Source organism: Uloborus diversus, chromosome 3 (genome assembly GCF_026930045.1).
Source record: "Uloborus diversus isolate 005 chromosome 3, Udiv.v.3.1, whole genome shotgun sequence".
Taxonomy (NCBI): Eukaryota; Metazoa; Arthropoda; class Arachnida; order Araneae; family Uloboridae; genus Uloborus; species Uloborus diversus.
Window position 1 is genome coordinate 101,113,624 of NC_072733.1, and position 19,821 is coordinate 101,133,444.

Sequence of the window (19,821 nt, forward strand, 5' to 3'; positions counted from 1 at the left end):
AAAAGTGTGTTTACAACCATTTTTCCAGATTCAAAATTGTGCACTGGTATGACTTTATCGTCGACAAAAGTGTCATATTCAATTTCCCATGGACTTGCCCCATATTTTTTTAAGCAGATCACCAATGAAATCCTTAAAGAAAATCCTTACTTTACAATCATGTTTGATGAAACTTTGAATGAGCAAAATCTTAAACAACTTGATCTCAAGACCCAAGATCTCAACAAAGACATCAGATTTTGAGTTTTCGAAATGGCGAAATAGCAGAAAGGTACCTTGGTACTGAACTGTTAGGCCGTGCCACTGCTTTAAATGTTTTCACTGATATTCAGGCTATTCTTCAATCTAGAGAAATTAATGTGAAACGTTTAATAATGCTTGGGTCAGATGGACTAAACGTCAACAAATCTCTCTTTCAGTTAGTTGATAAGAAAGTGAAAACTGAAAGAGAACATGGACTAGTGAATGTTGGAACTTGCAATTTACATATAATCCATGATGCTTTTGGAAAAGGACATACAAATACAAAAGTGACGGCCAGCAACAGGCTCTGGGCCCAGCTAGACTGGTCCTAGTCAATTTACAATCCCCAGTGAAGATCAATGGCCCTCTTAAAACTATCTACTCCCTTGCTCATTACCACTTCTTCCGGTAAACTGTTCCAAGGTTCCACTACCCTGCTAAAATAATAATTTTTCCTAACATCCATGTTAGCCTGAGATTTAAATAGCTTAAAACATTGACCCCTTGTCCTGTTTTCAGTGCTAAATTTCAGCCCCGTAACATCTTTCATTTTAATAAATTTAAACAACTGAATCATGTCCCCTCGGTCTTTTCTTTGCTCAAGACTGTACATTTTTACCCTTCTAAGCCTGGAATCATAGTCTAAGTGAGAAAGTCCATTTATTAGCCTTGTAGCTCGCCTTTGAACCCTTGAGGACTTGCAATCTAAGATTTTGCAAATTTTATTGAGTTTTTGCAAACATCTATGCTTGGTTCGTGAAGTTTCCGTCTAGAAAAGAAGATTTACAAAAACAAATAGAGTGTTTTGATTGTGAATACTCCAAGGTATTGAGGTTTGAAAGCAACCGTTGGCTCTCTGTGGTTCCAGTATGCGAGCGGATGATGCAGCTGTTGCCAGCTTTGAAGGAATAGTTCCTTGAAGGTCTTCCAAAACAAAAAAGTTCATTATAAAAACTTGATAGCTATGTAAGCTTCAAGAAAGTTTTGACAAATCCTTTATTGGAATCCTATTTGCATTTCCTAATTAGTGCTGGGTCATTATTTGACAATATACTAAAGTTTCTTCAGCAAAAGAACACACTTATTCACATTTTGCATGATGAGTTTTGTGAACTTTTATTAAAAGTTATGTGCTGCTTCATCAAAGAAGAAGCACTTAAAGAGAAAACTGGAGAAAAATTGCTGGATGAAGATCCAAAAAAAGATTGTCTACCCTTAAAGCAATAGATGTGGGAAACAACGCTCGAAAAGCATGGCATGCAGTCAGAAATAAAACAAAAGATGTGTTTCTCCTCAATGGCAAAAACTTTTATGTCGCTGTTTTTCACCATCTTGCCAAAAATCTGCCAATAAAAAATAAATTGTTGCACTCCTTGCAAGTGTTGCATCTTACGATTAGGAAAGAAACAATTACACAAACATTGCCAGTTATCAGGAGGCTTTGTAATATGTTATCCCTAGTGGTACCTGAAAATTGTGTTGACAAAGTTAGGGATGAATGGTGCATATACATTACTGATAATGATATTCCTGAGAATGTCACAGACTACCCCGTTGATAAGTATTGGGACGTCATCTTTAATCTGAAAAATGAAAATGAAAAGCTACACTACCCTAATTTGACTAAACTCGTAAAAGCTGTCCTCACTTCCTCTCATGGTCAAGCTTCTGTAGAGAGAGGCTTTTTGGTCAACAAAAGAATTGTTACTACTGACAAACCAAACATGAGCTTAGACACAATTGTTGGTCTCAGAGTAATAGAAGACTCTGTAAAACACCCCGTGGAAAACAATAATGTTAATAAAGAAATGATTCAATTTTACAAAGTGGCACATTCGAAATATAAGGAACAAAAAGAAAATCTGAAAGAAGAAACAAAAATGTGCAACCTATATTGAATGATGTAACAAAAAAATCTTCTGGAGATGAACTGAAAAGATTTAAGGAAATCTTTAGTTCAGCTCAGTCAATGATAGATGAGGGGAATAACAAATTAAAATTAGGACTCAAACGTAAATGCATGACTGACATTGAGACAGGGCAAGCATTAATAGATGCAGGTAATAAAAAAATTAAAGGCTGATTAGAAAGAGTCAAGCAGTTCTGTGTAATTTGCTAGATCATTTTCAATTTAAATTGAAATAAAGTGTCTTTTTCCATAATATGTCTTTTTGTGTGTATAAGAAGTTTAAATTTTTATGTTGTGACAGTAAAAAAAATCAATGTACATATATTTTTCCATCAGTGGCACTAAAATGCAATTTTTTTATGATGTGTATGCAAACTTTAATCATTTTATTTTATATATATATATATATATATATATATATATATATAATGTCCTATAAAACCTATACTTTTTCAAAATGTGTCCTATATTTTTTCTGTAAATGTCCTATATTTTCTCCTTTGGTTGCTTTGATCCTTGATTAGTCCGTAGTACAAAAACAACTTCTGTTCCAATTTTAATGCTAAATATTATCCAATATTTGTTACTATGTTCTTTTGTGTTTAGCATGTAAAAGCAGATGATTAATATAACACATTAAAGTATCTGCTTTTGTGCTATTTCTTCCAGAACCAACTTGAAACTTCGCTGTTGCTATTACTAGAATTTTACTTTTCGAATTCCTCCTAAAGTTTTCGTTTTCCCTGGGTTTTCTAAAAGTGGGCTAACATGCCCTGGCCCAGGTTCATGACCTGAAAAAAAAACTGTTACTGAAGCTGTTTTTCTTGGTCAAAAAACACAATATTATGAACTAAATAACTAAACAAAAATATTTTTAGTATAAGAGTTCAATTTATTACTTCATTCTTCATGAAAACCGTTTTAAAAAAATAAAGGTGCAGGTTTATGAAAATTACTTAGTAGTGAAAAGATAGCAATAAAATTTGTTCATTATAAATGTACCATATGATTTCATTATAGGGTTTGTAGGATTATAGGTGCTATTTGTTAGTTATAAATTGAAATAAAATATATTAACAGTATTAATTTATTGAGACCGGTCCAACAAGCTCCGTGATTCAACCTACTTGTGCAAAAAATTGAAGATTCATATCTCCACAACAATGAAATATTTTTTCTTCAAACGTGGGTCTAATTATAGATCAAAAGTTTGCTATCTTTTTATTAATATTTAGTTTTGGATGATTGAATCTGGAGAAGATATAGGGGAAAGTCAGCCTTTGTTAGAATAAATTTGTAGATCTACCGTAATTTGTTCAACTATCGCGCCTAAGATGGTCAACTTTTCAAAATCTATAATGTTCTTCACAGAATTTAAAAAAAAAAGTTAAAAGAAATAGTTATAATATTTTAATGAATTATAACATTTAAATAAAGCTTAAATTTGATTATTTTTCTTGAAGTTATTCAATGAAATTAAAAGGCGAGCAAAAGATGGAGATTGATTCTCAAATCAGTAGACACATCACTCCAATCATTTATTCGCTTTAGGAAGATAGGTGCACTCATTTGTTCATGTATGCCCACAGTGTTAATTCAGGGCATGGTCTGTATCACAAGCTGTTTTGATGCAGAGGTGGATGTCATCCTTTTTACCCATGATTTTACGAAACTTTTTTCCATTTCCTCCTTTTTGCTCTCTGACCACTCTAATCTCTGCTTTTTCTTCAGAATGTAAATATGTTTAATGTAATACGTAAATATGTTTAATTAACAGGCCTCATGTGTGTTAATCATTATTAATGTTCTTGTCAATTTTTAACTGCTTCAAAATGTTGGCAAGCTTTATATTTGTCATTATTAATCAATTATTAAATTTTTTTGGACATTTTAAATGTTAAAATAACGATTCAAATATTTATCTTTTTTACTTTCACTTGAGTTACTTTTTTTTTTCTAGTCTTTGCTCTCTATATTGGAAAGAACTAAAGATTACCAAGTTCCTGAAACCCCTACTGATTCCCATCGTCATAAAAGGACTACTAAAACTTCTTCAACAGCAGAATATAATGCTGCAATTTCGAACAGCAGGTATTAATATTTTCTTTTTTTTTAAAATTATATAAATTTATCTGATTTCAATTAGAGGTTTTGAAAGTAGTTAGTTGTAAAAATAAATACAGACACAGTAAACTGCAATTATTTGCGGCCGTTCACACTTAAAAAAATAGTTTCACCAACAATAAACTGGAAGTAGATAAATGCACTCATTTGATCTTAAGTGCAAAATCTATTTAGAGTTTCTTATTTCTTCCTTCCCCTTCCCAATCAATGCCATCAAACCTTTCTCGAGGTCACTGAAGTCTAGCTAGTTGAAACCTAGTTTTTAGATCTATTCTACCCACTGCTGATTTTTCAATCTGGATTGTCAGAACTACATTACTTACGTTTTGAAAATTGCCTATGCCTTTTTGGTGTAACTTAGCTTGATTTGTTGCAGTTAATCTTCTTGCACGATATGCTCAAGAAGGAGTGGAGGCCCCTAATCAAGATTCGAAACTATCATATTTTCGAAAATATCCGATACTTTGATGTATATCCGAATATTTTTATATATATGTATATATCCGATATTTTTGATCAGCACTTCAATACTAAATACATCCTGAAGTTACTGCTATTTATTTTTTTATGTGGAAACATTTTGATGGAATATAAATGTTTTTTCACCCGTTGTCGGCGATAAATATTACTTCATATTTTAAAGTCAATAGTTGTTCTTACTCAACTTTTTCTAATTGATTCAAAAATTTTCCCAGCAAAAATATTTGCGTAAGCTGCTTAATATTATTTGATTATCCGGGGAAATTATTCGATAAGGCGGGGATCTGTTACATTTACGTCTATGGGGAAATATTCGGTTCTGGGAGGTTTTATTCGCATAAGCGGGGTATTCGTTTGTCCGTTACTCGATTAAGCGGGGCTGACAATATATTGTTCTTTCTTTATGAAGCTTAATTTTGAGAAGAAATATTCAATCTGTTCATTTTAAAAACAGCTTTGGCATCTTAACTATTTTGCTTTCTCCCGCATTCCCTTACTATGAAAGATGGAGAAAATTGTTGCATCATTGTATATCATTGTATATAAGTATGTATACAATTTTTAATCAACCGATATTTAATAATTAATAATGCTTTGTTTAATCAAAATAATGCAAAGAGTAAGTTGTAAAATGTGTGATGTAATCATATGTAAAGTTAGAAGGAATAAAGAAACTGCAAAAAATAAATAAATAAATAAATTTAAAATTAAAAAATGTGTCATCAAAAGTTGGGGTGAGGCTATCGTAACATAAACTTAGAGTATAATCCTTTAACATTTCATTCATTTTTAGGAACTTTGTAAATTATTTGTTTTGTAAACTTTCATACTACATGTTTACATGTTATAGTAACCTCATCAGGGTTGCCAGACGTCCCGGATTTCAAAGGACAGTCCCGTATTTTGAAAATTTGTCCCTTGTCCCGGGGAACTTCCATACGGGACGGCTAAAGCCCCGTATTCTGACTAATAACAATATTTAACAAAACGAGACATTATTTTAAGGGGGAAAAAATAAAGTAAAACAAAAAATGTGAAATAAAGAGTAATAAGAAAATCTTGTGGCGACAAACGCAAAAAATTATTTTTGTTTTAATTTGGTTTTTGTTTTGGCGGCAGCCCATGAGGAGCAGACTGATTGCTTCCTCGTTGCTCATTGACTAATGTTGGAAATATATCCATGCCGAGGCCTTCCATGCGCATGTGTCGTCAATCACAATGAAAACTATTTTTGTACTTTGATCGGTGACATTTTGTAAGGTTTAATGCTTTGTAACGATTGAATCTTATAGATTTATCATGAAGAGACTTTCTACGTTGGAAATCAGCCCTTAAAAATGCTCAGTTTTTGCCTGCAATCTCAAAAATACCCCCCCCCCCTTCATTTCCAGAAACCTGTCCCGTATTTACTGTTCTTAAATCTGGCAACCCTGAACCTCATATCGTATGCAGAAAATTACATTTAAATTTTTTTTTTTGGCTAACAAATGATTTCATCATACTTTCTTGTTGAAGGTATGTTAGAAAAAACCATTTTGATGAATATTTTTTCTGCCTATGAACTGGAAGTACTAGGCCATTATAAATAGTCGGCAAATTGGCCGATTAATCGGCACATCCCTAATGTATGGTCATCCTGATTTCTCTGATATATCTTCACTCTACAGAGTCCTGATTTAGTGTCAAGTTTAATAAAAAAAAATGTTGTGAAATTTTTTGAATGTCGAATACTTTTTTGTAATTTCTATCTTGTATATGAAAAATTAATTTTGTGGAAACATAAAATTCGCTAATTTTGTCCTTGGTGATACACTGATAGATGGATTTAAAAATTTTCTGTTGTGAACACCATTATTATTCATTATTTTTTTCACTTATTGTTGAAGTATAAAAGTTCAATTTCACAATTACAGAGTGTGTTACACATTTAAAAAAAATTTGACAACAGTGCATAAAATGCACAAAAACATGCTTGGATTTATCAATAGATCTATTTCAAATAAATCTAAAGAAGTTCTTCTGCCCTTATATAGAAGTTTGGTAAGACCCCATTTGGAGTATGCTGTTCAGTTTTGGTCTCCTTATCTTAAGAAAGACATTAATGTATTGGAAAGGGTTCAAAGGCGGGCTACAAGGCTAATAAATGGACTTTCCCACTTAGATTATGATTCCAGGCTTAGAAGGCTAAAAATGTGCAGTCTTGAGCAAAGAAGAGACCGAGGGGACATGATTCAGCTGTTTAAATTTATTAAAACGAAAGATGTTACGGGGCTAAAGTTTAGCACTGAAAACAGGACAAGGGGTCATTGTTTTAAGCTATTTAAATCTCAGGCTAACATGGATATTAGGAAAAATTATTATTTTAGCAGGGTAGTGGAACCTTGGAACAGCTTACCGGAAGAGGTGGTAATGAGCAAAGGAGTAGACAGTTTTAAGAGGGCCATTGATCTTCACTGGGGATTGTAAATTGACTAGGACCAGTCTAGCTGGGCCCAGAGCCTGTTGCTGGTCGTCACTTTTGTATTTGTATTTGTATTCTAAATATATTGAAAAATTTTAGAAAAAGATGGCACCTTTTTTTGATTAAAATGAAGAATGCTTTGTATGAACTATTTTCATACGCCATTTTGAACTGTATTGAAACGTATTTTTTAACTGGTTTACTAAAAAGGAATAAAATACTTCATTTTTGTTAAAATGCGAAATTATTTTAAGTTTATTTGTCAAGCCAAACAGAATGAAAACTTTTTGACACTGTAAATAACATTGTAATAATTTAATCAGTTATACAAAACTCTTTCGGTAATATTTTCTGTAGATTCTTTCCTTCAAGTATTCTGAATTTTTCACTTCATTTTTTTTAACTTATAATTATGTACTTAAATATCTTCTTAAAACATAAAAATGAAAACTTTATTAATGTTCCTCCCTTTTCATTGTTTATTTAAGGTGTTTAAATAATGATTCAAAAGGGGAAAAAATTGGAGTAAATGGGTTCATTAAACAAAAAGTTTGTTATGAAATCAAGATGCATTTTTGTGCGAACCTAAGAGGGATATTATTTTAAATACTGGAGTTGTTCCATATTAATAAACTCCTCGGTATCTTGAGCAAAGCAGATTCCCCTAACCAGATTGTCTTGCCGTCTAGACTCCTGTCAAGCGGTGAGGAGGAATGAGCCTTTTTCGGACCGCGTTTCTCCCTCAGCAGTCATTCCACCTTTCTTATAGGTCAATGGTCTCAACAAGGCTGCAGAAGTGGTGGGGTGAATTATGGGATGCACTACACACGCTTCACAGAACGGGCAAATCAGCAACAAGCTTGCAATAAATGGGTGTAAATGTGAAACAGGTTTGAAGGTTAGAAATAAGTTGGGAATGTGTTTAGTCGGATATAGGTTGGTTTTAAACCATCCTCCGATGCTTCGGATGAGCGTATGAAAAAACCAATATCTAACCAAAACATATTTCCAACCATTGCGATGCATTTTCCACCTTTCTCCAACATAAATCCGATGGTTTGTGCTACCTGGGTAGGCATACATACAAACATAGACTGATAAACACATTACCCTCCTTTGTGCCGTGCATGCGCAGTCGGGTAAAAAAAAGACTGGATCTGTTATTCTACTGGCCTTTCATATTAAGTTCGGCCTTTTTGAAAACTTTGACATTTTGTAACACGGATGCTGAATTTGAATACTTAAATCCAGAACTTCAAAGTATAATTAAAGTACAGCAAAAAAAAAAAAACACATCTTTGAAGGGGCCCCCGTTATTCAAGTGAATAAATTTTTGCTAATTAATGCTGGACTCTTAAAAGGGATGTTTCTAATGCAAAATACAGAAAGAAAAGAACAATAGCTAAGTTTTTGGTCATTATTTTAGTATTAGTCATGCATGTGAATATGCAAATTTCTATCAAACTTCTGTCTCGTGTTACAAAACATCTGTAGGTGATGGAGAAAAACCGTTTGCATATTTGAATTCAGCGCATTATTTTACACTATGATGAAATATTTTTTCCCATGTAACAGAAAAAGTTTTTTTTTTGTAAACTAGTGTTATAATAGTCGCTATAAATTTTTATACCTAGAAAGACTGACTATAGTCATTTTGACTGCTCAACAAACTTGTATTTATGCATCTGGTTTTGTTCTCTTTTCTGTTACCAAATGTGTGCACCATGAATTTTTGTTAGTTGTCGGGGCAATCAGTAACATTATTTTGTAGTAGGTGGGTTTGAGCCGTATCTGTTGGTCAGGTGCAGTTCTTTGAACCGTTAGGAAAATGCGAAACACCTGTTGGTCACAGGCTTATTTTTTCTGCTATGAGGACGGGGCAAGTGAAATTCTTTTGGTTCTGAAAGTGGAAGGTTTAAAGCAGGTGAATTCTAAAATCTTGGCTGGAACACTTTTGTGCACCAGAACACATGCCTTCTTTAAACATAGACGTTTCTTTCCTACAATGGTCTTGAACTGTCCAGTCACATAATTATCTTCACAATGTCGTGAAAGACCAACACTTATTAGAAGATGCATTCATACAACTGTTGCAAAATTAGTCTGAAACAGATTCTGTTTTTGGATAAACCGTCTGACTTATCTAAAGAGTGTACATAACTATCTATGATAATATGTTACTTTCATCAAATGATTGAATATTTTTAGAACCTAGATTTGCACAAAAAGATTCTTCTTAAGAGCTAGAATCAGAAGAAACTTCACTGATGCATAAGATTTTGAAACCAATAAAAGAAAATGAAAAAGGGTTGTTAGATACCAAAAAAAGGGGGAGGTGGAATTCAAAATCATCACTTTCTCTCTCTCTCTCTCTCTAAGTGATAGAGGGGGGAAAAATCGCAATGGATAGAACACTTTGGAGTACAATTGGTCGATGCAAGTTTTTTTTTTAATGTTCTCAATGTAGCAGCTATCAATGCTTTGATCACTTGAAATTGCTGGTACAAAGATTGAACTTCAAGAATATGTTTGAAATTTAGCAGACAAACTATGTACAAAGTATCTTTCCTCCAAGTCAATTTTCCCCTAATCAAATTTGCTACAAATGATCAAGTCTCTACTATGGGAAAAAATGAAAACAATTTCAAATGAAACATTTCAGAAATACAGCTACAAAAAAAATTTCTGAATCCAAAAAGGCAGTTTGTGGCTCCTAAACAGGTAAGTGATACAAATGAGCATTTGTAAGTAATGTAGAACAGAGTAATGTAAGTATACTGCGATATTTTTATGACTTATGAAAACAATCACATGAATGGTTGGAATTACTTGTTAGTTATTTCATGCATAGAAAATGTCCTCAATTTTTATAAAATTAAGCTTTTCCAATAACAATTATGAAATGCATATGTATATTTCACTTAGTCGAACCAAAAATTAGAAAAAAATTACCTGAGATGAATTTACAAATTATATCATAGTTAAACTGTTAATTTATTGTGTGTCAAAACAAAGCTTTTCTATAAGATAAATAAATACCTTTGTGCTGAATAGTAAAGTCAGACCAAACAACGTAAGTAGAAGCACAAATTTGTAAATTACAGCAGACACGTGTTTCGGCGTTACAGGGAACGCCTTTTTCAATGCAAAAAAATGAGCTTATGGATGAAAAGACATCCGACAAAAGCTTACCACCTCTTCCAGTAAGCAGTTCCAAGGTTCCACTACCCTGCTATAATAATAATTTTTCCTAATTATTCAAAAAAGGCGTTCCCTGTAACGCCGAAACACGTGTCTGCTGTAATTTACAAATTTGTGCTTCTACTTACGTTGTTTGGTCAAAGCTTTTCTATGTTTAAAATTAATGAAAAGAAATGATTTAATCTTTTAAATATAATGGTCAAAATGACCGCTGCTAGTCTTTCTAGGTATATGAAAAACATTGTCTTTCTAGTGTTAAACGAATAATTTCCTTGGTTAATCGAATTAGAGGATCAGCTTTCGCATATTTTTGCAGAGAATTTTTTTTTTTGGATACGTTAAAAATAATTAAGAGCAATTATTGACAAAAAATTTAAAATGGTTCTTTCTGCAATCAACGGGTGGGAAAACCAGCATTCATATTCCAATTGTTGCCATTCCCCAGAGGCAGTCAATGATTAAATTAAAAAACACAACAAAATATAAACATTGAAGATGATAAGAAATTGGTAAATATTAATTATGTAAAACATGGTAATTGAGGTTACAAAAATGTTCTCAAAATACCTTGTGTGAGCAAGGAATAAACTATTATGAACTTTCTCTAAAAAATATGAACTGAAAAAAGGAGTCGAAACAAAGATTTCATACCTCAAGTTGTAAGTTAAAAATTTATAATTTTCCTACTTGTATTATGTTTACTTGTATTATTTTTTTTCTTCTATTAGTACTTAGATATTGAGTTATTATTATATTTTTAGACAAAAGTTGTCAACCAGGAAAGGCAAATAAAATTTCCCCGCTTAATCGAATAACATTTCTTGGAACCGATGGTATTCGTTTAAGCAGGGCTGACAGTACTTTGATTGAACAATAGTTTTATAATCGTGCTCTTGTCAGCTTTTATGCATTAGCAGAATTACTAATTATTTCGCATTTGCAGAGTTACTGTGCAATAACAGAATTGGGCAACTGTGCAAGCACAATTGCCCAAATAACCCTCTTTTGTGATGTGAGGTATTTGTCAAGATCTTTGCTGATGAATTCATTCTTTATCTGCTATAATAGCTTTAATAGCTTTTAATAGTTTAATTTTAAATTTTCAACTAACTTAAAAAAAAGTTTTTTTGTTCAGTCATTTCTATTTTTTGTTAGTTTTATAAATATTTTATCATATAAATGTAATTACTATTACATTTCTTGAATTCCATTGCAATGAATAAAACTCGAGCTCTCTTGAAGTTTGTTGTAATGGGATTTCACTGTATTAAGAATATCGGCAATAGTAGAAACAAAATCGGTATTTGCTTGTATAAAATATCGTTTTTTGTCTGTAAACTTCGTCAAATTTCCCTGAAATCATGTTGGTTTAAAAAAAGAAGAAATAAGATACTAGCAAGTTAAAGAAAACATTGCACAAAAATAAATATTTAGATGCTAAAAGTTTCTTTGCAAAGAGAAAAAAATAAATAAGCAATAAAAAATAAAATTGAACACATAAAGCAATGAATCACTATCTGCCTTAGAAAAATATAAAAACGAAAAATAACTCCAAAAAAAAAAAAACTTTTTTAAACAAAAGAAATTTTTCCAGTGTTCATTCAATGTGTTGTTGTGCTATTTTTCCTTAAAACACCCAAAAAAAGCCGGAAGTGGTATTTAGTTCCCTCAGTTATTGTTGCACGTTTTCATTTCATCAAGTGTTTTAACTTACTCAAACTGAATATTATTGTATCTAAAAATACTAGGATTTTTTAAAAATGAAATTATATTTAAGTGTTTATTCATTGGTTGGTCTACCGTCCCGAGTTTTGTGCTGAATAGAGGGATAGTTTAAGGCAGGCTACAAGGCTAATAAATGGACTTTCTCATTTAGACTATGATTCCAGGCTTAGAAGGCTAAAAACGTACGGTCTTGAGCAAAGAAGAGACCGAGGGGACATGATTCAGTTGTTTAAATTTATTAAAATGAAATGTTACGGGGCTGAAGTTTAGCACTGAAAACAGGACAAGGGGTCATTGTTTTAAGCTATTTAAATCTCAGGCTAACATGGATATTAGGAAAAATTATTATTATAGCAGGGTAGTGGAACCTTGGAACTGCTTACTGGAAGAGGTGGTAATGAGCAAGGGAGTAGATAGTTTTAAGAGGGCCATTGATCTTCACTGGGGATTGTAAATTGACTAGGAACCAGTCTAGCTGGACCCAGAGCCTGTTGCTGGTCGTCACTTTTGTATTTGTATAAAATAGGTATTGTACTACTTTTCTCAATTACAGTCTTTTAATCATTTTGTTTTCTTTCATACAGCAAATCTGATTCAGCAAACAAAAGTGGTCAACCTTCATGGTTATCTATCAGTTTGGATGCAGCATTGGGTTGCAGAACTAATGTTTTTCAGATTAGACGTTTAACAACTGCTCACAGAAGAGCAAATGAAAGACATGCTTTTTGGACACAAGGTGTACTTTCTCCAAATATTCCACTAGTTACTATTCATCCACTTGCTTCTCCTGTCATATGCAGGTATTTTTTTTTTCCTTTTAAAAATAGAGATGATTTTTTTTCACTTTTTTTTTTTTTTTGAATTAAAAAAGTCTAATTTCTGGCAACTTTTCTTCTATAAAATAATTAAGAGGTGTTGAGACATATATAATTGCTCTTGTAATTGATTTTGAAATCTTAGATTTCATCAATAAATCTGTTTTATAGATTAATCAGACTATTAATGGTTTGGGGGTATACTCTATAGCTTCTTTTAACACTACTACTACTGTATTAAGTGTCTAGTGATACTGAAAATGCATTCAATGTTTTTAATATTGTGGAAATACTGAAATTATACTGGAATTTTTATTGAAATGCTGAATAGAAAATTGGTTTGAAAGCACAGAAAAATAATACTAATGTGCGTGTACAATCGGACCTCCATGTATCGAAGTAGCAAATTTCCGGAAAAAAATTCGAAATATAGAAGTTTCGATATATAGAAATGATCTTATTTTATCGTACAAATCTCCTAAAACACTAAAATTAAAGCTAATTTTCGATTAAAGCTAATTATTCTGTAAATAAAAAATTAACAGAAATTACATTTTTGCGCTGTCATACATCTTCATTAGTCTAGGACCTGTTTTGTTCATTGTTTTTATGAACGATATTCACACAACGATATCGCAACAACCAGCAACAGGCCCAGAGCCTGTTGCTGGTCGTCACTTTTGTATTTGTATTTGTATTCTTCAGCAATTAACTTGATTCGTAACATTAAGGGGGTTTCGTTTTAACAGTGTAATCGAGAGAAAGTAAAAATCAGTCTACTTAACTTGAATGATTTTTACTGAAGGTTAAAAGACTAGGAATGATAATCAACAGACAAAAGGGATAACTTTAAACTGATTTTAGTGTTACTGGTTTCAACATAGATTTGAAGTAAACTTGAAGGAATTTAAGAATTCCTGAACGAAAACAACGACCTATCCAGAGCCCGATCATCCTGACATTGGACATGGGGCACATTTCTATTTCAGGGTCCCACTAAGATTTTTAAAGACACTGGATATGAAATTCATTTTGTGCCACCCCCATTCCAGCTTTTTTTATGTGTTTAAGCTATAAAATATTTCAATACTTGCGTTTTCACACAACCATACTAAATTTGGTGGTACCTCATATCACAATGTAATACAGTCAAACCCCTCTATAGCGAACCCGTGATATAGCGATCTCCCGGTTGTAGCGCACCTTTTAATTGGTCCGAACTGAAGCCCTATGTCATTAAAACAATTCGATATGCTTATAACGATCCAGAAGCACGAAAAAATCGGCTATAACGATCCTAAAATGTCTGATTTTTCAAGTTCTTCTTTGCACATGCCCCAATGAAATTCATTAGCAATTGTTCTCTCAGCAAACTCCATCTTCTACAATTCTCAACCCTTTTTCTAGGAAATCTCTAGTCCAAACCACATTCCTCATTTATTGTTCCTTGCAAGAGCAGCTGCTTCTTCAGGAGGGGGGGGGGCGAGCCGGTTTTCAAGCTCCCTCAATTTTCTCAACTGGTTTTAGTCAGAGGACGAGATTATTGGTCACTCGTGCGTTTGCTCTGATTTTTAGTTTAATTTCCACTGCGGATAATTGTGTGAACTAGGTAGAAATCATCATGGCCAGGCGAAATAAAGGCAAAGCATTTTCTGTTGAAGAAAATGTGCAATTAATTCGCAAATTAGAAAGTGGTGAAACCCAATCCTCACTTTGCAAAAAATTTTCGCCCTCAAAATCTACTGTAGCCACTATTTGGCAGAACCGTGATGCAATTGTTTCTGCCTATGAAACAAACATAAATGGCTGTAAAAAAAATGCGAAAAGCAGTAAGGGAAAATGCAGGGCCGATCCTAGCAGGTGTGCAGACTGTGCGCCGCACAAGGGCGGCCAAAGCAAGGGGCGGCCGCAGGTCGCATCATATATTTCTTATAATCAAGTAAAATTCTTCAAGAATTTCTCACAAGATAACTCATAATAAGTGGAATAAATATGCTGATTTCTAAATTTGCGTTTTAAACTTATATTTCGAAATCTTTCGACGGGAGACGATTGAATCACCCTCCCTCTTGCAACGTTAGCAAAGGTCACCTAAAATTGCGGGTTTAAAATTTCAGTTTCGAAGATTTTTCGGGAAGAACGCCGATCCTTCCTAACTGTCTTAAAAAATGGCTTCAGTTTGATTTCAATTTTGAAAGAATTTTAGGAAAGAACTGCAACATTACTTTCACCATAAGTCTCGAAAAAGTTCCTAAAATTGCGATATTTGACGTCAATTTCGAAAATTTCTCCATGCACCTTGAATATACTTGACTCTTTTGTCCTTGCAACCAAACACAATTAAAGATTAACTAAAAATATTTTTCATACACCAATTTCGATAATTTTCTTGGAGCAATCCTCCTCCCCTGAACCCCTGACACCTCCCCCCATGCTTCCCTTTCCTCCGTCCCTTCTCTGATGTCATCGAAGAAAGACTATAAAATGCGTGTTTACGACTTGTAAATTTTGGTATCTATTACTTTCTTCAAAGATAAAAATTGTACATAAGGAGTTTCTTATTATAAAAAAATTCTTCCTTTTTAACCGACTTCAAAAAGGAGGCGGTTATTAATTCATACCGTATGTATGTTTTTTTTTTGTTTGTCCACTCATAGCGTCTCACCTAGTGAACCGATTTTGATGATTCTTTTTTTAATGTATAGGGGATGGCTCAACTTAAGTCCCATTACTTTGTTTGACCATATTTGTTCTTTAGAAAAAAAGTTATGGGCAAAAAACAGTAAATTTTATGCAATTTCCCTATTAAATGATTTTGTAGCGAAGTTCGCAATTGGTCATCTGTGGATAACGGTGGCTCAGTGGTAGAATTCTCGCCTCCCACACGAGCGACCCGGGTTCAAATCCCGTCTAGGACAAAGTTCTATTCTATTCTATTCTAGAGTCACAACTGACTTCAACTGTATTTATGTCGAGGACTGCATACTAAGTGCCTTGCCTCTATTAATTTTATATACCGATAGATGGCAGCACCATCACCGGATCGAACAGTTAATGAGAATTTAGTCCCCTTTAATGACGACGGTGGGTCTTCGACCAGCGAGGATCGAACCCGAGTTTCTCCGGCCTAGGACAAAGTTAATTTTACTAAAATTTCGTTTCTACTGTTTCCCGTATTTTCTCGAATCTTCTATTAATTTCTGTATCTTTCCAAGTCTGGAAAGTTCCAGCAATTTATCAAGTTGTATATAAGGAGATGTAACGTTCATTTGTGGTTCTGAATAAAGATCTCTAGTTGAGACTAACGAGTATTCGCTTCATTTGACTTTCACATTGTCTTCGCTATCTTCATCTACGTGACAATAGGAAACTCATTGTTAAAAAGTTTGGTGCCATATAACAGTAACATTAATAGTAATTGTAATGATAATTTTGAATGAAGGCTTCGCTGAAGCAAGCATCAAATTTCTTCAAGGGATATTTCGATAATGGGGAATCTGGCGCTGTCGTCTCATTTTTGGCGTAAATAATTTTATTTTAATAATACTGCTGATTTATAGTAACCCTATGTGAATTATCAAAATCTTCCTTTCTTCAGTGCTATTGCTGCGTAGTAGGGGTAAACCTAACCTGGAAGCGAGGTGATGCAGTGATTAGGATCTGTTTAGCCTTCACAAGCTACCATTAGGTTTGACTCAACTACTCTGTAGTATTTTTATCGTTATCATCTATGCCGATAACAGATGATCGAGGCTAAGTAAGAAAATACAGGATTGCATCATGAGCAACTTAGATGCTGTGGAATGTAAATTAGTTAGGAAAAACGTAATACTTAAATGGTTATAATTAAATTAACTACGCATGATTTCCAGAGAGGAACAAAGATAAGTTTTTAGTGCCAATCGCTTAAAGTTTAACGCGTGACAATAGTTTTTTTTATAGTATGGAGCATTTTTAAGAAAAAAATGTGAAGTTTCGTGATGGTAACTTCTTATTGTTTCTGAAATACGTACATTTACACTAAAAAGAATGAAATAAAAAAATTTTGAAAAAAAATAGAACCGACTTCAAAATTGCTCTAAAAAGTGAAAAATAATTTTATTCTTTAAACACCATCGATAATGCTTTTAAACATAATTTTTGAAGTTGGCGCAAAAACGATAGATAAAATCATTCACTGCCATAACTCAAATACAACCATAAATTTAACCAGGACCAGTTTCTTCACTATCACATACATTATGCATTGATGACAGCATATTTGAATAGCGATATAAATGTTTCGTTCGTAACTTTGGATGCTTTTCTGAAAAAAAAATATGAACGAAGCATGGTTACACTGGATTTTACGTTTTGTTTTTGCGCCAACTTCAAAAATTATGTTTAAAAGCATTATCGATGGTGTTTAAAGAATAAAATTATTTTTCACTTTTTAGAGCAATTTTGAAGTCGGTTCTATTTTTTTTCAAAATTTTTTTATTATAAGATCATTCTTCTGTCCCCCCTCCCCCTTTTTAAATTCGAACCTGGCATAGAAATTTAAAGAACGATTTCTATAGACATTAAAGATTAGTCAAAATATGCAAATCATTCTTGAGGGGCGGCACATTAGGTCTTTGCACACGGGCGGCCGACACCCTAGGATCGGCCCTGGGAAAATGTAGACGAAGCGTTATTTAAGTGGTTCACTCTGCAGAGGAACAGAAATGTACCGATAACAGGAGCCATTCTGCAGGCAAAGGCAAATGAATTTGCCGAACATTTTAATGAAAAAGGGTTTGTCTGTTCTAACGGGTGGTTGGATAGATTCAAGAAACGGCACAACATAACGAGTGGAAAAGTTGTGGGTGAAGCTGCAAGTGTGTGCTCTTCTGATGTGAAGGATTGGATGCAAAATGTGTGGCCGGACATCATTCGAGATTACGACGAAAAGGATATTTTTAACGCCGACGAAGCGGGCTTATTTTATAAGCTGACTCCAAATCAAACATTGAATTTAAAAGGTGAAAAATGTGTCGGCGGAAAACACTCCAACACACGGATAACCACTTATTTGTGCTAACATGACTGGCTCTGAAAAGCGAAAGTTGATGGTTATTGGAAAATCGAATAAACCCAGGTGCTTTAAGAACGTGAAGAAACTCTCTCTAGTTTATAAATCAAACAAAAAATCTGGGGTCCATTTCTGCTGCAAAAGCAGCTGTAAATATTTTGAACAATTTTTTTGCGACTGAAAACATTGACAAACATATTGTGGACTCTTTTGCAGTAGTTGAGAAAAAAATTGATATGTATATAAAATCCAAAAGTTTTCAACCGAAAATAACGTCTTTCTTCCATGCTACTGATAAATAAAAAAAAGTAAAATTTTAATTTGCTTATTATTGAGTAAAATATAGTTACTAGTTATTTCTAAAACTTAATTTTATTACCCTAACTGCTAATTAAGTCATTGTGCAATTATGATGATTATTATTGTAAAATATTACCGAATTTTGACTTTTTTTTGGAAAATCGGATGTAGCGAACCCCCGGTTATAGCGATCTCTCAAGTTGGTCCGTTGAGGGTTCGTTATAGCGGGGTTTGACTGTATATACATTTAAAAAGTAGAAGAGATATAGTAGTATACAATAAATATATAAACGTGGTTAAACTTTACCCGTTGCAGTAAACCGTAAGTACCAAAATGATTTATGATATAACTTTTAACAGTAAATACAGACAATTTGGAGTGGTTTTCTGATTTGCAAAGAGATCACATTTTTAAGGGGAATTTTTATCAACAAATAGATTTTTTCCTTGTTTTGGCATTTGCAAAACTATCAATGATATCATTGTACTCTGTATTCTGAGTGAAATCATTATTTAATTTTAATTTACATGATAAATTAAGGGGATTTCGGGCCCCCTGAAATCTAAGAGGAGGGGCCTGTGCCCCACATGCCCTTGTGGTAATCAGGCTCTGGACCTATCTACACAGCCCTCAACCCCAGGTTCCTTATGAGTTTCATAGCAACCTTTAGTGAACATAATTTTCTCCCCTAATTTTCATTTTTCATGAGACAAATAGTCTGAAGTTTAAAAAAATCTATGAATGTCTCGAATTTTTTTTTTGGATATATAGAGATTTTTTCGATATATAAAAACTTTTCTATTGATTTGGAGTCAGCTTATAAAATAAGCCCGCTTCGTCGGCGTTAAAAATATCCTTTTCGTCGTAATCTCGAATGATGTCCGGCCACACATTTTGCATCCAATCCTTCACATCAGAAGAGCACACACTTGCAGCTTCACCCACAACTTTTCCACTCGTTATGTTGTGCCGTTTCTTGAATCTATCCAACCACCCGTTAGAACAGACAAACCCTTTTTCATTAAAATGTTCGGCAAATTCATTTGCCTTTGCCTGCAGAATGGCTCCTGTTATCGGTACATTTCTGTTCCTCTGCAGAGTGAACCACTTAAATAACGCTTCGTCTACATTTTCCCTTACTGCTTTTCACATTTTTTTTACAGCCGTTTATGTTTGTTTCATAGGCAGAAACAATTGCATCACGGTTCTGCCAAATAGTGGCTACAGTAATGAACATAGAAATTTGCTGGGTTTTCGATATATAGAAAATTTCGATATGTGGAAGTTTAATATATGGAGGTTCGACTGTATGTCTATATATTCAATACATACATTGCTATGTACTTTGTGCATCTTCTTTAATCAGAATCAAATAAACCTCCGAGTTTAGTTCCTATTAATAAATTTTGTTAACTGTTTATTGTTTAAATTTCTGTCAAAAAGTTATCGTTAGGCTCTTTGTTGTTATTTAATTGTATTTAATGTACGTTACATTTTGTAGGTATATCT

At 33.2% G+C, this 19,821-nt stretch overlaps 1 protein-coding gene across 1 annotated transcript in view; it reads left to right on the forward strand.

Annotated features, from left to right (window-relative positions):
• LOC129218399 (E3 ubiquitin-protein ligase HUWE1-like) overlaps positions 1 to 19,821 on the forward strand; it is a 736,974-nt gene that overhangs the window by 634,122 nt on the left and 83,031 nt on the right. Inside the window, exons 73-74 of the mRNA XM_054852650.1 lie at positions 4,113 to 4,243; positions 12,728 to 12,943. Of these exons, the coding sequence (XP_054708625.1) occupies positions 4,113 to 4,243; positions 12,728 to 12,943 (347 nt within the window). The remainder of the gene's footprint in view (positions 1 to 4,112; positions 4,244 to 12,727; positions 12,944 to 19,821) is intronic.